Below are 13,815 nucleotides of genomic sequence, written 5' to 3' on the forward strand. Positions count from 1 at the left end.
GGTGGCACGACTAGATTTGGAGGTGTGGCACGAGTTCGAGGTTGACTGCAACCATGATGTGTGAGGGCATAGCCGCATAGGTGGACTGGTGTGGGTGCTACCAGGGAGTGGACAATGTACAAGCACGAGTGCATGACGGCCAGAGAATGTCATGGTGGTGCAACTAGTGTAGGGCAAAAGAGGTTTGGAGGTGTGACACGAGGAATAAGGGTTTGAGTTGTAAGTTCTGAAATTTTGAGTGAGTCTTCTCTCTCCTAGCCTTACTGCCCTTACAAAATGAATAGCATCATATGTTTAGCGGGCTAGGCTATGAGCCCATGGATTAAGCCTGCAAAGTTCGCGGGTTTCATAGATCGAGCTCAAATTCACCTATAGTTATGCAAACTTTTAAAAAATAGGTTTATTATCCGCAATATCCACATACATAATGGACCGATCGATAGACCTGAATCCGTATATTCACTCCTAACTACATGTGTCACATCAGCAAAAGTATCTTCTTATCGGTCTCACATAGTAACAATGTCACGCTATTGAAAAAAAATTACAAGAACCAAAAATAAAATAAAAAATTACAAGTAAAAGTGGCATTCTTGCAGGCAAAAAATAAAAATTAAGTCATATATAAGTTTAATTAAAAACTAATAATTGCACATTTTTCGACCTTTACTTTTTTTTTCACCATATTCAACACTTAAAAGGTCACTCACATGCCATAAATACTCCAGACTCTCTGTCTCATCATATTTCCCTCCCCTCTATAACCTTAGAAGAAGAAAAAAAAAACACAATTTAAGCAGGCTAGGCCATCGACTAGACATCTGGCCAGTCTTTACCCCTATCTAACGTTAAATGATAATTTGATGATAAAAGAAAAGAGTTTAAAATAAATCTATAAGTTGTGTGGGAATAAGTGATGAATTGATTTGTGGGTGTGTGTATGTATGCTCATGTTGACAGTGTCAAGTGTGAAATTTCTTTTGAGCTATGTTTGTTTGAGAGGAAAGAAATAAAGTATATGATGAGTGAGAAAGTCTGGGGTGGTTAAAATTGTATGCCAATCAGTCGCATTAATAGATTTCTTGTTTATTATCAATACGAGACAAATGAATTATATTCAGTCGCATTAACCGGAAGTAGAGCTCTTAGTAGAGCTTAAAAAGAAGGGAAAACATAAAACAGAATGTCAACAACCATGAATTATATTCACCAAAGTGAAGAGCCTTGTCCTCAACCAACAACCATGAATTCAGGTTCTAGCGAAGACGGACACAACACCTCATGAACATTAAAAAAAAAATAAAGAAAATAGTATCTTCAGTTCAGTAGTTAACTAACCAAAAAAAAAAGTAAACGAAGTATAATAATCCCACATAAAAATATATGCAACACTGATCCAGAAAATGTCTTAATATTCCCATTTCTTCAACTCCATGCCATCAGGAGGACTTCCCTCTACCTTCTTTGTTCCCACTTCTTTCCAGTTTGTAGACAGAACTGTCCCATTAGACTCAACCTATACAAGAAAATAGAAAAGAGATCAGGTGCAATGTATACATTGCAGTATGCAGTGAAGACAAAATTTGCTGGCATTCTCAATATAAATTAACAAGATATTAGAAGATGCCACAATAGGGAGGAATTAAAAATTTGAATATATTATGACCAGGACTTACAAATGACTTTTTCATTGCTCTTCTTGTATCCTCATCTGCATCTTGATATATTTCGCGGAAAAATTTGTTCAATGCAGCATCGCCATCAAGCTTTTCATCTTTCTCCTGAAATGAATGAAGAATGTTAGGAGCAAGAGTTGCAATCACTAAAATACAAAGAATTAAGAGACTTTACAAAGACAGCAAACATACCTCTTTCTTGACTTGAGCTTCAATCTTGTCCCAATCTCTTGTTTGTTTTGAGGATGGGTAAGAAGGTCTTTGACTTCCAGTAACTGCAAAATTCACAGAAAGGGATAAACCATTTTTGCAAGGAAATCGAGATAAAAGTTAAGAGATGGGACAAAATTTAGTCCATATGCCAACAATAAGGTCCAACACAGCAAGAACAATTCTCTGAAAATCCCTCTCAGATAAGAATCCAGGACAATTACGTCAACATAAAAATTTGGCAACCAATAGATGTAGTAAACCACGGGTTACATCTTTTTCACAATTACCCTATTTGGTTTTTTGCCCTATTTCACATTTGCCCTATTGGGCAAGTTCCCAGCAGTTGAAACCTATTTGGCGAGATTTATTTGCATTGTATCTGCTGTCATTGATATAGCATTTTACCTAAGTCACCAAACAGGAAATAGAGGAGCAAACAGAGGAGGGAAACTCCAGGATCCAGATAAATCTTAAGTTACCTGAAGAAGCATTAACCCTCTGTTGAACAACGATGTCTCTGGTGAATTCTAGAGATGTCCAGTGAATAGGTTCTGCTTTTGCAAGACGAATTTCAATTTTGGTGGACAAAACTTCATATTGACAATTGGAAGGTATGATCTGTTTAAGAAAACCAAAGATCAACACAATATACACCTATACAGAAGTAACAGAATAACAAAACAAACACTAAGATAAACCATATAGAGGAGTTTAACATGCAACTTCGGCATTACAGGGGCTTAAGACTAGAAAAAATAAAATCAAATAAGATAAAATAACCAAAATTTAACTATCTCCAGTATTCACGTTATATCACCTCCAAAATTATAGTATATGCCTATAAGGCTGTCAGATACATTTGTCCCAGTGATCCAAGCTTTTTTTTTTATATACTGACAAAAAGCTCTTATTCATACCTTTCCAAATAAGCGAGGTTGAAAAACATATGTGTCTTCTCCTGTGACATTAATACTAACACTTAGCTACAAAAGAAAAAACAGGGGAGTTAGAATCATCAAAATGAATAGAAGTGTAATAAAAGCAAGCATAAGAAGCAATGACTGAATATTATTATAATGTGACCCATACTATTTGTTCACCGAAGTCAACAGTAATGCTTTCCTTTGGGATTTTCTTTGCAAATATGGTCACAACCACCTGATCATGTTTCTGGTAGAATTCATGCCTGCATAAGTTAGATACTAAATTAACATATTGTTAAAAAAATCATTCATTTGACTTTACCCAAATCCTTAACTTTTGGGATGATTAGTTCTTAAAACAGTAACAAAATCTGTATAATCAAGTAGTCAGAAATTAGGTCTTTCCTCCCCTCATCAAGTTAAATCTTAGCAGAAGGTTAGGGCTATGCATTGTTCATGCTAAAGCCCAAAAATGTTAGACAGCAAACCATTCACGAACTTCATCTAATAGATTAATCATTTGGGAGAGTTAATTTTTAACGCACAACAGATATCAAAAGATATGCACAATAAATACAACAGCAGTAGCACTCTTGAAATATATAATAATATTCCTAGCAATGAATATGCACAACCGTAAAGTAAAAGCAGGTTTGACCTATATTTAGGTTTAGTCACTGTAACTGTTGGCTTCTCTAGAAGATCATCTTGTTGCTGAACATCTTTTGGAGTAACATCTTCTGTTGTGGCCTTTTCCTCTATAATAGGTGGGGTATAAGATTCTTCTGTTCAACACAATATGTCCGTCAAGCTCATTTCAGTTTCAAGGCCAAAATTGGCATAAATCCACATTTTCCCCTTCCAACAGTCAAGATACAATCATTGGTCATATAAAACATTCTAAAACATGAAAAGTAAATCCAAAAGACAAATAAGTTTCATCAAATAAAAAGAATTTTACCACTAGAAAGAATAAAGTTTACCTGCAATGAGCTTATCACATTCTTTGATCAAAGTAGCAAACCTTGAGTTGTCTGGAGACAATGATGCACCCACCTCCAGAGCAGCCTTTGCAGTTTCATATTCCTCAAGCTTCATGCAAGCAGTACTGCAATTGAAGCAGCAAAGCAAAAATTAAATCAAGCATAGCACAGTTGAACAAGGATAAAGAATTGAGTACATCTAATGTCAAAATATAAAATAGTATGCGATATGATGATGCACAGAAAGCAATTTCAATCAACTTTAGCCACAGATATCCTCATTAACATTTAACCATCACATAAAATAATTATCTATCAGTATCAATTTAAATTATTTTGTAATAAGCAAAAATTATAAGCTACCTCAGAAACTATTCCTCAGTAGACATAACAACATGAATATCCCCTTTGTTTCCTATTGTTCTCCACAGCAATAGGGGTCTATCATTATTATAATGGAATACAACCATTGGATTAAATAACCATTGTCTATTAAGGCTTCAAAGTAAAATTGGTTGAGCAAGACTTCAGAATTTGCATGATGCAGCTAAATCAGCCACATTTCACACATAACATGCAACCTCCTTGTCCCAGGCACACCTCAATACCTAGGCAGCTAAGTAGCTGCTTTTGACAACATTTAGCAAAAAAAATTTACAATCACAAATTGACATGTATAATAAGTTTGTTGTTTTTTACACTAATTATCTTAAAATTCATATCTACCATTTATATATAGAAAAAAACTCAAAGTGAATAGTGATAATTATAGTATGATTAAGAAAGGGAAAGGACAAGGTGATGTGGTACTTACCCTTTCCGCAAATATGCTTTTGGTAGAGAAGGATTCAATTCAATTGCTTTGTTAGCATCAGCCACAGCCTCTGCACAAAAGCAAGAAAATTAGTTCCCAAAATTAGTAATTAGTCAAACATTACAACCACATGTCTGCAGGGCGCCATGAATACAAAATAAACACCATATAAATTTTGATTTTTTCAGAAAAAACAAGGAAGCCAAAGACATTATTAGACAATAAAAACAATTTCATCTTGGTCAAATGAACTAACTTCGACCATGAGGACCCAATTGAACACAGATTCCGTCGCAAGCAAAACCCCAATGATTCATACAGAACAGCCAAAAGGGTATTAGAAAAACAAAAACTTTTCAAGGGAGGGCGTGAGGGTGTACCAGTGAAGTTGTTGAGTTTGATGTTGGCTTGGGCGCGGTCGGCGTAGAATTCGGCTTTGTTGGGTTCGAGATGAATGGCCTGAGAGAGAAGGTCCACGGCGAGTTCGAAGTGGTCTTCGACGAAGGCCTCTTTGGCTTTTGCTTCGAGATCGGAAGCCATGAGAGAGGGAGAGAGAGAGGGACAGAGAGGAAAAAAGGAGTAGGAATTGAATGGAGAAGAAGATTCTAGAGAGGGAAAACGAAGGGTTGTGATTTGGAATTGGAAGAGAAAGAAGGAATAGGAATGAATGATTGACTGACCTGAATGAATAAATGAATGAGAGAGAGGTGAGTGGGTATATAGAGTTAGAGAGAGTGGAACCGGCTAACTGAAAGGGGAAGGGAGTAGACTTTTGCAAGTCTTCCCAAAATCATTATAATATTATTATTTGTAATTAATAATAAGTTTTTTCTTTGATGATATTTTAGATGATAGAAGGTTACGATTCATCAAAAAAAGATGATAGAAGGTTACAAATTATATTTTAGATTTGCATAAACCATTTATATTATGATGATAGAAAGTTATTTAAAAAAAAATGTGGCTTCTTTAAATCGAGAAACTCATTTGAGAGGAGAAAATAACAAAACTCAATCGTTAATGAAAAAATCAACTATTGGTGTCATTTGTTACGTATGTATACATAATATTTAACTGTTGAATTCTTCGTATTAGAACCCTATCTCTAAACTCCAACAACAATATTTAACCACTAGACTAATATACTTCATTAATATATAAATAAAAGTTATAATGTATACCTTCAATCAAAACTAACATTTCATATATATTTACTTCTACAATATAAAAAAATCGATATATATATATATATATATATATATATATATATATATTAGTATTGATAATATTTTTGATAAACTAGTACTACTAATATTATTAATATTGTTAATAATATTAGTAGCATTTTAATGGATAAATTAATATTTTAATGAATATAAATATAAATATGGTAAAAGAAGATTAATTAAAAATATTTGATATAAATATTGAACATTTAATTTGCATATTTTAGTCACTCAAATTTATACATATAATTTTCAATAAACCCTCTTCTAATGTATTTATATCATATCCAAAATATTTATATTGTAGTAAAAGTATATTTATGTATACATATAGTAGTATTTATTAAATTATTAGTTTATCTATAAATATACTAATAATGGCATTATATATTATTAGTATTCATTTATGAATAATATTATTTATACTAATAAGATATATATAAATTTGTTTTTTAGTACTAATAAATACATGTTGCATGACTGAAAATTAATATATATATATATATATATATATATATATATAATATCAACAATTATATAATTTTGCAATATTATCAAAAATAATAATATATTAATATACTAATAATATTCACAGCTTTAATTTAATGATATTATTATTAATACTATATATATATATATATATATATATATATATATATATATATATATATATATATATATATATATATATCATTTTTTTATCTAGTAATAAATACATGCATATGTAATTTTAGTTTTAATTGAAGGTGTGTCTACCCATGATAACGGGTGGGATAAAACATGTTTGACTTCTTTGTTTCCGCCTCCAACATGTGGGTGCATATTCAGTATTAAAGTAGTGAATTTAAAACTATAATGTTCATCTTTATCTCTGTCAAATTTTATCAGGTTTAGATATATTCATGGATAATTTGTCACTATTTTTTTTTAATTTTTATTTATTAATATCTTTTTCAATAAATTATATATTAAGTTATTAATTATATTTTAATTCAAAAAAATGTAAAATAATAATAAATAACAAAGATTTTAAAGGTGAAGAATTAAATTATATATATATATATATATATATATATATATATATATATGGTAATCACGTTAATTAATTAGGGTTTGGTTCCCAACAAAATCTCAAGGTATTCTCATAAGTTTCACTCATCGTTTATGACACTAATCCTTAGTCATGTATAATTTTAAGTCTGCTACTTAATTATTAATATTATTATAATTTAAATTATTTAACTTTCAAACTAATTAATTTATATTATTAAAAAATTAAACTATAACAACAATTCTTATATTGTTATATGTATGTATATATTGTAACAAAAAATTATATTAAAAATTATGTGACAGGTACGAGTATAGTTACGGGAATAATAAATAATCATTTAATTTAGAAAAATCGCATAATACATGTATCCATATTCATGTTTAATTAAAGTCAGTGATGGGATATTTCATGTCAAAGTCAAGATAAATGGAGTAAGTTTTCTTTTGGAAAGAGAAGTTAACAACGGCACAACACTTATAAAGGATTTTGGTTCCTCCCTTGATCACAAGGCTGGAGGGAAGAAGAAAAGAATTTATGAAAAAGAAAAGAAATGGGAGATGCTTGGTATACGTGACATGCATGCCAAATATGGTTGTTCCTTTTGTTATTTCTTTTGGTAAAAGTAATATATATACCAATGTTGAAATTATGTATAGAGATGGAAAAGGTGAGAATAGAGATTTTGTACAACATTTGCGTATGTGACAATGCCATATTGTTAATTCTACATTGATATGAGAATTTGTTAGATTGTGTGAAATTTTATTGAATTAACAATAGCCATGTATTACGACTAACATTAATTTCTAACTCAGAAAAAAAAAACTGATAGCATATATACTAAAAGCGTTACTGTAAGGGCATACAACAAATAAGGAACCATGCTGCATTTGGTGATGGAAAGGCCAAAGAAAGATCAAATTATGTATGGGATATAAACCATTTGCAATTGGGCAAGAAACCCGAAGGAATTAATCTCGATCAAGCTAAATTAATTAGACGTCTGTTCTAAAATATAATTATTGTGTGTGTGAATTTCAAGCTAAATTGATTAGACAAAATTTATTAGAAGACAACCAGGGATCAGGCCGAGCTGACTAAAATATGATTAGTTTACAAAATACTGATATAACGGATCTAAAATATAATTGGTGTCTGATATGAGGGTTTTTTTTATTTCAGTGAAAAAAATATTAATTGTTCAACTACCAATATGTTATTAGTTCAAATAGAATTGAATTTAATTTTTTTTAAAGTGAAATCTCATCTTCAATTTTTCTTGTGAAAAAAATATAATTGAGATGAAAGATTTTACTAACATAATCAACTAAATTTTTTAGTAGAGATTATTTATAAACGAAATTGGTGGATATATACCTTCCATAAATATCATGATGACCCCAAAAAAATTAAAATAAACACATCATGTTTTTGTTTAAAAAAGTCGTAATCTTTGAAAAATTATGTTTTGATACCTAAGTTGTGAGGTCCATTGAATAGCATTCAACATGGCCCAAGATTCTGCAACTGCAGGTTTCAGGATACCACTAAAGAATGAGGATGCTGCTTTGAGAAAATTGTTATGCATTCCATGTAAATAGATCCCAATACCAAAAGATTGTGTATCTTTGAAAATCGCAGCATCTAAATTACATTTAATGTAACCGTTTGGAGGTGGAGACCAAACATTTTGATGCGTATGGGGTCAGAGTTTGGAGTATATAGGTTGGTCTTTTGGCATGCGTCTATTCTGCAAAAAAATGATTAGCAAGAGGGATATCAAGTGAGGCTGGTACATTTGATTCATTCCAGTTCTTGTCATTACGCTACTTCCATATAGACCACAAAGTGACTGTCAATTTAGAAGCAATATATGGTTGGGATTGTTGGATCAAGCTAAAAAGGAGGTCATTAATTCCTTCTACATCATCACGCAGGTCATTAATTCCTTCTACATCATCACGCTTACTTTCTATTATGGACCAAAGACCATATGTCTGCCAATATTGTTTCGCCTTGCAACAATCAACAAATAAATGTCATTCATTTTCATAGTGGTGAGAATATAAACAACAACCTGGTGGACATTCAACACCCTTTTTGATCAGGCATTGAGGAGTTGGAAAACATGCAAGCACACTAAGAGCTCATCTTGTTGCTTAACGCGTGTTCACTTAGTCCAGTTGGACATGTGTGCTTAGCACAAGCTTCACGCTAAGCGTACAAGAAAGTTCTAGAGCTCTGACCGATCCATTTCACTCCATTTCTGAAGGAGAGGAAACAAGAAGCAGATGAAAGCAAAAAAGCCATTGTTGAAAGAAATCACTTTCTAGAGCTCTGGCCGATCCATTTCACTCCATTTCTCTTCATTTCATTCCACCTTTTATATTTGTAAGTTTCTCATGACAATAAGAAGCTAAAACCACCCATTGTTGGGAGCTCTGCAATCCAAACTCTCTTTGATGTAATGATTCTAAACTATCTATTAATATGATGTTGATATTATTATTCTTTCCTTTGCTCATTCACATGTTTGTGGTCTGATCATCCATTTTCATGAACTATTTTAGGATTTAGACATTGGAAAATGTTTATGTGCTAAGAACTTGGAAAGAACATTTAGGTGATCCATGTCTAGGGATAGAGTGATATTGTTTAACATGTTTATGCATCTTTGTTTGTAATGCAAATTATTTAATATAACTCTTAAGGGATTAGGAGTAATATTAGGTGATTTAAGCTCTCTCACTTGAGGGATCATGGTTAGAGCATGCTAGAAGATGCAGGTAATAATCATATTCATGTTAAAAAGAGAAATATCAATTACGATTGCATCAAGAGTAGTTATGGTAAATGGATCCCCCAACATGTTCCATAACTCGTCACCAACACCATCTCACAACTCTGAGTGTTTATTTTCTTAACCTTTCATGTTCATGTTCATTGCTTGAAGTTAATTCACATTACTTTGTCATTTGTACTTAATCAATGAGCAAGATTCAATTTGAGTCACACATTGCTTAAACATTATATATATATATATATATATATATATATATATATATATATATATATATATATATATATATAACACTCCGAGTACAAACAAAGTCCTTGTGGATTCGATACTCGATTTTACCATTTTATTTCTACTTGTACAAATTGGTACGTTTGTCAATGAGCCAACAATGATGTAATCACTACTACATAAAAGGGCTTTAACATCGATTCTAGAGGAGTTTCAACATCAGTTCTAGAATCAATTTTGAGACAACCATCATTGAAAGTATGCATTTTCAACATTAGTTTTAAAACCAATGTAGAAAATCATTATCTACATCGGTTCTAGCTAAAACAAATGTAGAAATGTGGCAAAAATTGTATATTCTGAAGTGCTTTCTACATCGGTTCTGAAATAATTGATGTTGAAAGTTGTATATAATATCAGTTTTTGGCAAAATTGATGTTGAATGTGCTTAATACATCCATTTTGGGCAAAAATAATGTTGAATGTGCCTTTATAACATCGGTTTTGGTCAAAATTAATGTTGTAAAGACACTTTCTAAATTGGTTATAGACCAACCGATGTTACTTTTTGCAAAAATTTTAAAAATAATAATAATAATATTCAAATTGCACAGTATAATTAATTCATTAGGACCTAATTTTTGTTTCACAGTTTAAACATAATCATTGATATCCAAAAATATAGCCAAAACCATTCAATTTGAAACAAGAATGGTCCTCTATTCCAATATGCATAAAATAAATACGAAGTTCATAATAGGGAAGTGATTGCAAAGGCTATAAACTGAGATAACAAATCATTGGAGTTCCCTAGTACTATTTACATTCTCATAAAATCATTAAGCTCTTGACTATAACAATAGCTACAATAGTTACCTGCATATGGCCAATTGTATCAACTAGAACCACATTTGAACCATTGTGTGTAGCTTCTTGAATTACTTCTTTTGCTACAATGGTTGGATCTTTTTCATAACCCTTCTAAAATATAGGAATCTAGAAAGAGATTTTATAAGACAACATGCTTCCAATAATTGATTATGATACACACATTAATTTTTAAGTAGTAAAATGAATATAAACCTAAAGTCTACATGCATGGGTTTGTAGCTGCTCAATAGCTCTAGATTGAAATGTATCACAAACAACCATAATGACACTAACTTTGTGTTGCAAAAGCCAGTAAGAAACCTACACAATTGCAAATAAAATAGAATATCTCCCACCGGTTAAAATGCAAGCCCAACATAAGATTTTAAATAAATAGGAGAAAATAATATGATTTTTATTTACTTTAGCTAGATTAGTAGATTTTCTAACTCCATTAACTCCAACAAACACAACAACATATGTTTTCCTTTGCTCTTTGGCAGCATGAACATCCCTCAATATGTCAATAGAATGCCTAGGGGTTAAAATGCGAACAAGTGCTTCTTCCATTGTTGTTTGCATTCAATTTTTGAACCATATCAGTATGAATGTTATGGAAGCATAAATATAAGGATATGAACAAACATGCATTGTTGAAGATATCCTTGTAAATGAAGCTAGCTTTTTGCCTTTAAGACTTGTTGCCACAAGCTCATATAGTTTCTCAACTATTTCCTCAGCCTACAAGAGACACAGAATGCAAACAAAATTAGCAAGCTTGAGAATAGGAAAAGGCAGTCAATGGGTAACCATATACATATTAATTTTGTTCAGGGTAAATGCTTACCACATTCTTGGTCATGAGCCTGTCCTTTGGAGCTTTCAAAGCTGGCTCCAAATCTGACTTCTCCAAATTAGCCTTTCCTGTAATACTGAGCAGAAGGATGTAGAGGAGTATTCTTATTAATCATTTTAGTTCATAGATGAAAATTGCAAAGTAGAAAGTTATAAAACTAAAGCTTTTCAATTGATCAAGCAAACAATGCAATAAGCTTCAAACCAGTAGATACCAATAAAAAGAAAATGGAAAGAGGGTAGCTCCCTAGATTTACAAAATGGAGCTTAATTTATTTCATTCTTTTATCCTTTTCCACCATCAATTTATGTCCCCAACTCCAACTCCATTCCTAAATTTCCTAACAACACGACAAGTTTAATTACCGTGGCATCTTGATGATGAATGCGTATCTTAAGAAGATTACCACAAATGATGCATAATAACACGTGGAAAAAATATCATTAAGGTTTCGGTTCAATGAAATTTAATACATAATTTTTATTGCCAATATCAGAGCACAAGAAATCATTATTTGAACAATCTAATTCTCTAGGTATCTCATGTTGTAGAAACAATGAGACAAACAAGAAAATCTTCACATAAAAGTAGAAAAATCAATTGCACACCACATCCATATATCATTTTTCAAACACCACACCACCAATCCTTTATAAACTATAAAGCAAATGAAATGCATAATACACACACACACACACACAAAGATAAATTTCACTACTTGTACAATGCCAGGTTTATGTAACCAACCATAACTTGTCATCCACTTCCAATGGCCATACCTATGGAAATGTTAAAAAAAATAAAAAAAATAGAATTAGTGGTACAATATCAAAACACTCATGAGCTGGAGAAAATATGTTACAAAATGAATGTTTCAAGTTGCCAAAGAAAACAATCACCTGACATAACTTGTGAAGCACTATTGAGAACAGTTGTTAGGTATGCTAAATCATAACACTTGGTGCTCATATTTTCTAGTAGTGTGACTATCGACTATAAAATTGTGTCATCATTGACCATTAGAAAATAATTAATGGATAAATGAAAGCCGTGATAACTCTAATATCTAGGAGTTCTAATTAAAATAAATTAAGAAACTAATGTAAGGAATTTCCAACTCTTGGGCTCATAATTTGCATATTGGATTCCTAAATGGCTGCGCCTTGTGCTCGTGCTTTGAACTTGGATGGCTTCACATGGAACACAACCCACTTGTGCTCACAACTTGGTGGACTTGATTCTATTTTGCTCACTCCCCCATCATATGCTTCCTTCAATGTCTCTGATGTACCTTCTATACCTTTTAACATAGATACAAAATAGACACAGTGCAACAATGTATTAGTCATTAGCTAGACCCACCCAGTTCCAAACTTAGTAAGAGATAAACACACCTTTTTTTATTCTATAGTATGTGGTGGTGGAGATTGTAGAGTCTCTTCTTGGGCTGAAAAGAAAGGTGAGAAGAGTTAACATAAGAGAGAAAAAAGGAATCATATAAGCTAAAGCATAATGAAATGATCAAGAGTCTAAAAAAATTGTTCACTAAGCTAGAAAAGTTCCCCCTTTAATGCTAGCACAACCTCTGCTATTTCAATAGCAACACCCTCCTGGTGATTCAAAATTGGTCAGGAGATGATACACAAGAGAATTAAAAGCAAGATGATCTATTGATCTCATCTAATATAATAGAAACGTAAAAACAAACACGTGCCTCTTTGGTGCTAGCTCCAAGATGAGGGGAAATGGTGACATTCTCGTGTTGCAGCAATACCACGTGCCCTATCAACTAGAGCATAGGGGTCATGAGCAATCATGTGCATGCCCAACCCTTTTGCTCACCTCTCCATTTCAAATCCAAATTTTCCAAAACCCATCACTGTCAATGGCTTTCCAACCATGAAAACTCCCACATACTTCCTTCTCTGCCATTTTCATGCAAAATTTCCACCATGCCCCAACAACTCTTCTCAAGCAACATGAATTTAAAAAACATATAAATTACTAGCTATGGTGGAGGCATCATCCTGGGCAACATTGTGAGCCATGGCCCCATTGAGGGTGACTAATTCTTCCACGGTGAAGCTGCATTTGACAAAGATTTAGGTGATTTGGGAGATGAGCATGGAGGGGGTGGGGAAGTGGAGGGTTTGGCCATCGTGATGATCGAGG

The 13,815-nt window shown here is 32.3% G+C and overlaps 1 protein-coding gene and 1 pseudogene across 1 annotated transcript; both read right to left on the reverse strand.

The window, feature by feature from the left end:
• Positions 1 to 1,408: 1,408 nt before the first annotated feature.
• On the reverse strand, positions 1,409 to 5,149 carry LOC100194421 (SGT1-2). The gene is made up of 10 exons (NM_001249656.1): positions 4,990 to 5,149; positions 4,610 to 4,679; positions 3,796 to 3,920; positions 3,471 to 3,597; positions 2,979 to 3,075; positions 2,807 to 2,872; positions 2,369 to 2,507; positions 1,869 to 1,951; positions 1,677 to 1,781; positions 1,409 to 1,516 (listed from the first exon to the last, which is right to left on the reverse strand). The coding sequence occupies exons 1-10, from the start codon at positions 5,147 to 5,149 to the stop codon at positions 1,409 to 1,411; spliced, it is 1,080 nt and encodes a 359-aa protein (NP_001236585.1).
• A 3,566-nt stretch (positions 5,150 to 8,715) lies between these two features.
• Positions 8,716 to 13,520, reverse strand: LOC112997872 (signal recognition particle receptor subunit alpha-like; annotated as a pseudogene).
• Positions 13,521 to 13,815: the final 295 nt, after the last annotated feature.

The sequence above is a fragment of the Glycine max genome, chromosome 9 (assembly GCF_000004515.6).
Source record: "Glycine max cultivar Williams 82 chromosome 9, Glycine_max_v4.0, whole genome shotgun sequence".
In the NCBI taxonomy this organism is placed as follows: Eukaryota; Viridiplantae; Streptophyta; class Magnoliopsida; order Fabales; family Fabaceae; genus Glycine; species Glycine max.

Bases quoted from the DNA above. Each gene is read 5' to 3' on its own strand.
- LOC100194421 (NM_001249656.1), bottom strand. From the start codon at position 5,149: ATGGCTTCCGATCTCGAAGCAAAAGCCAAAGAGGCCTTCGTCGAAGAC. The intron at 3,076-3,470 runs GTCAAACCTGCT...TAACTTATGCAG, and splicing joins GTGACTAAACCTAAATATAG to GCATGAATTCTACCAGAAAC. The intron at 1,782-1,868 runs GTATGTTTGCTG...CATTCATTTCAG, and splicing joins AAGCTCAAGTCAAGAAAGAG to GAGAAAGATGAAAAGCTTGA.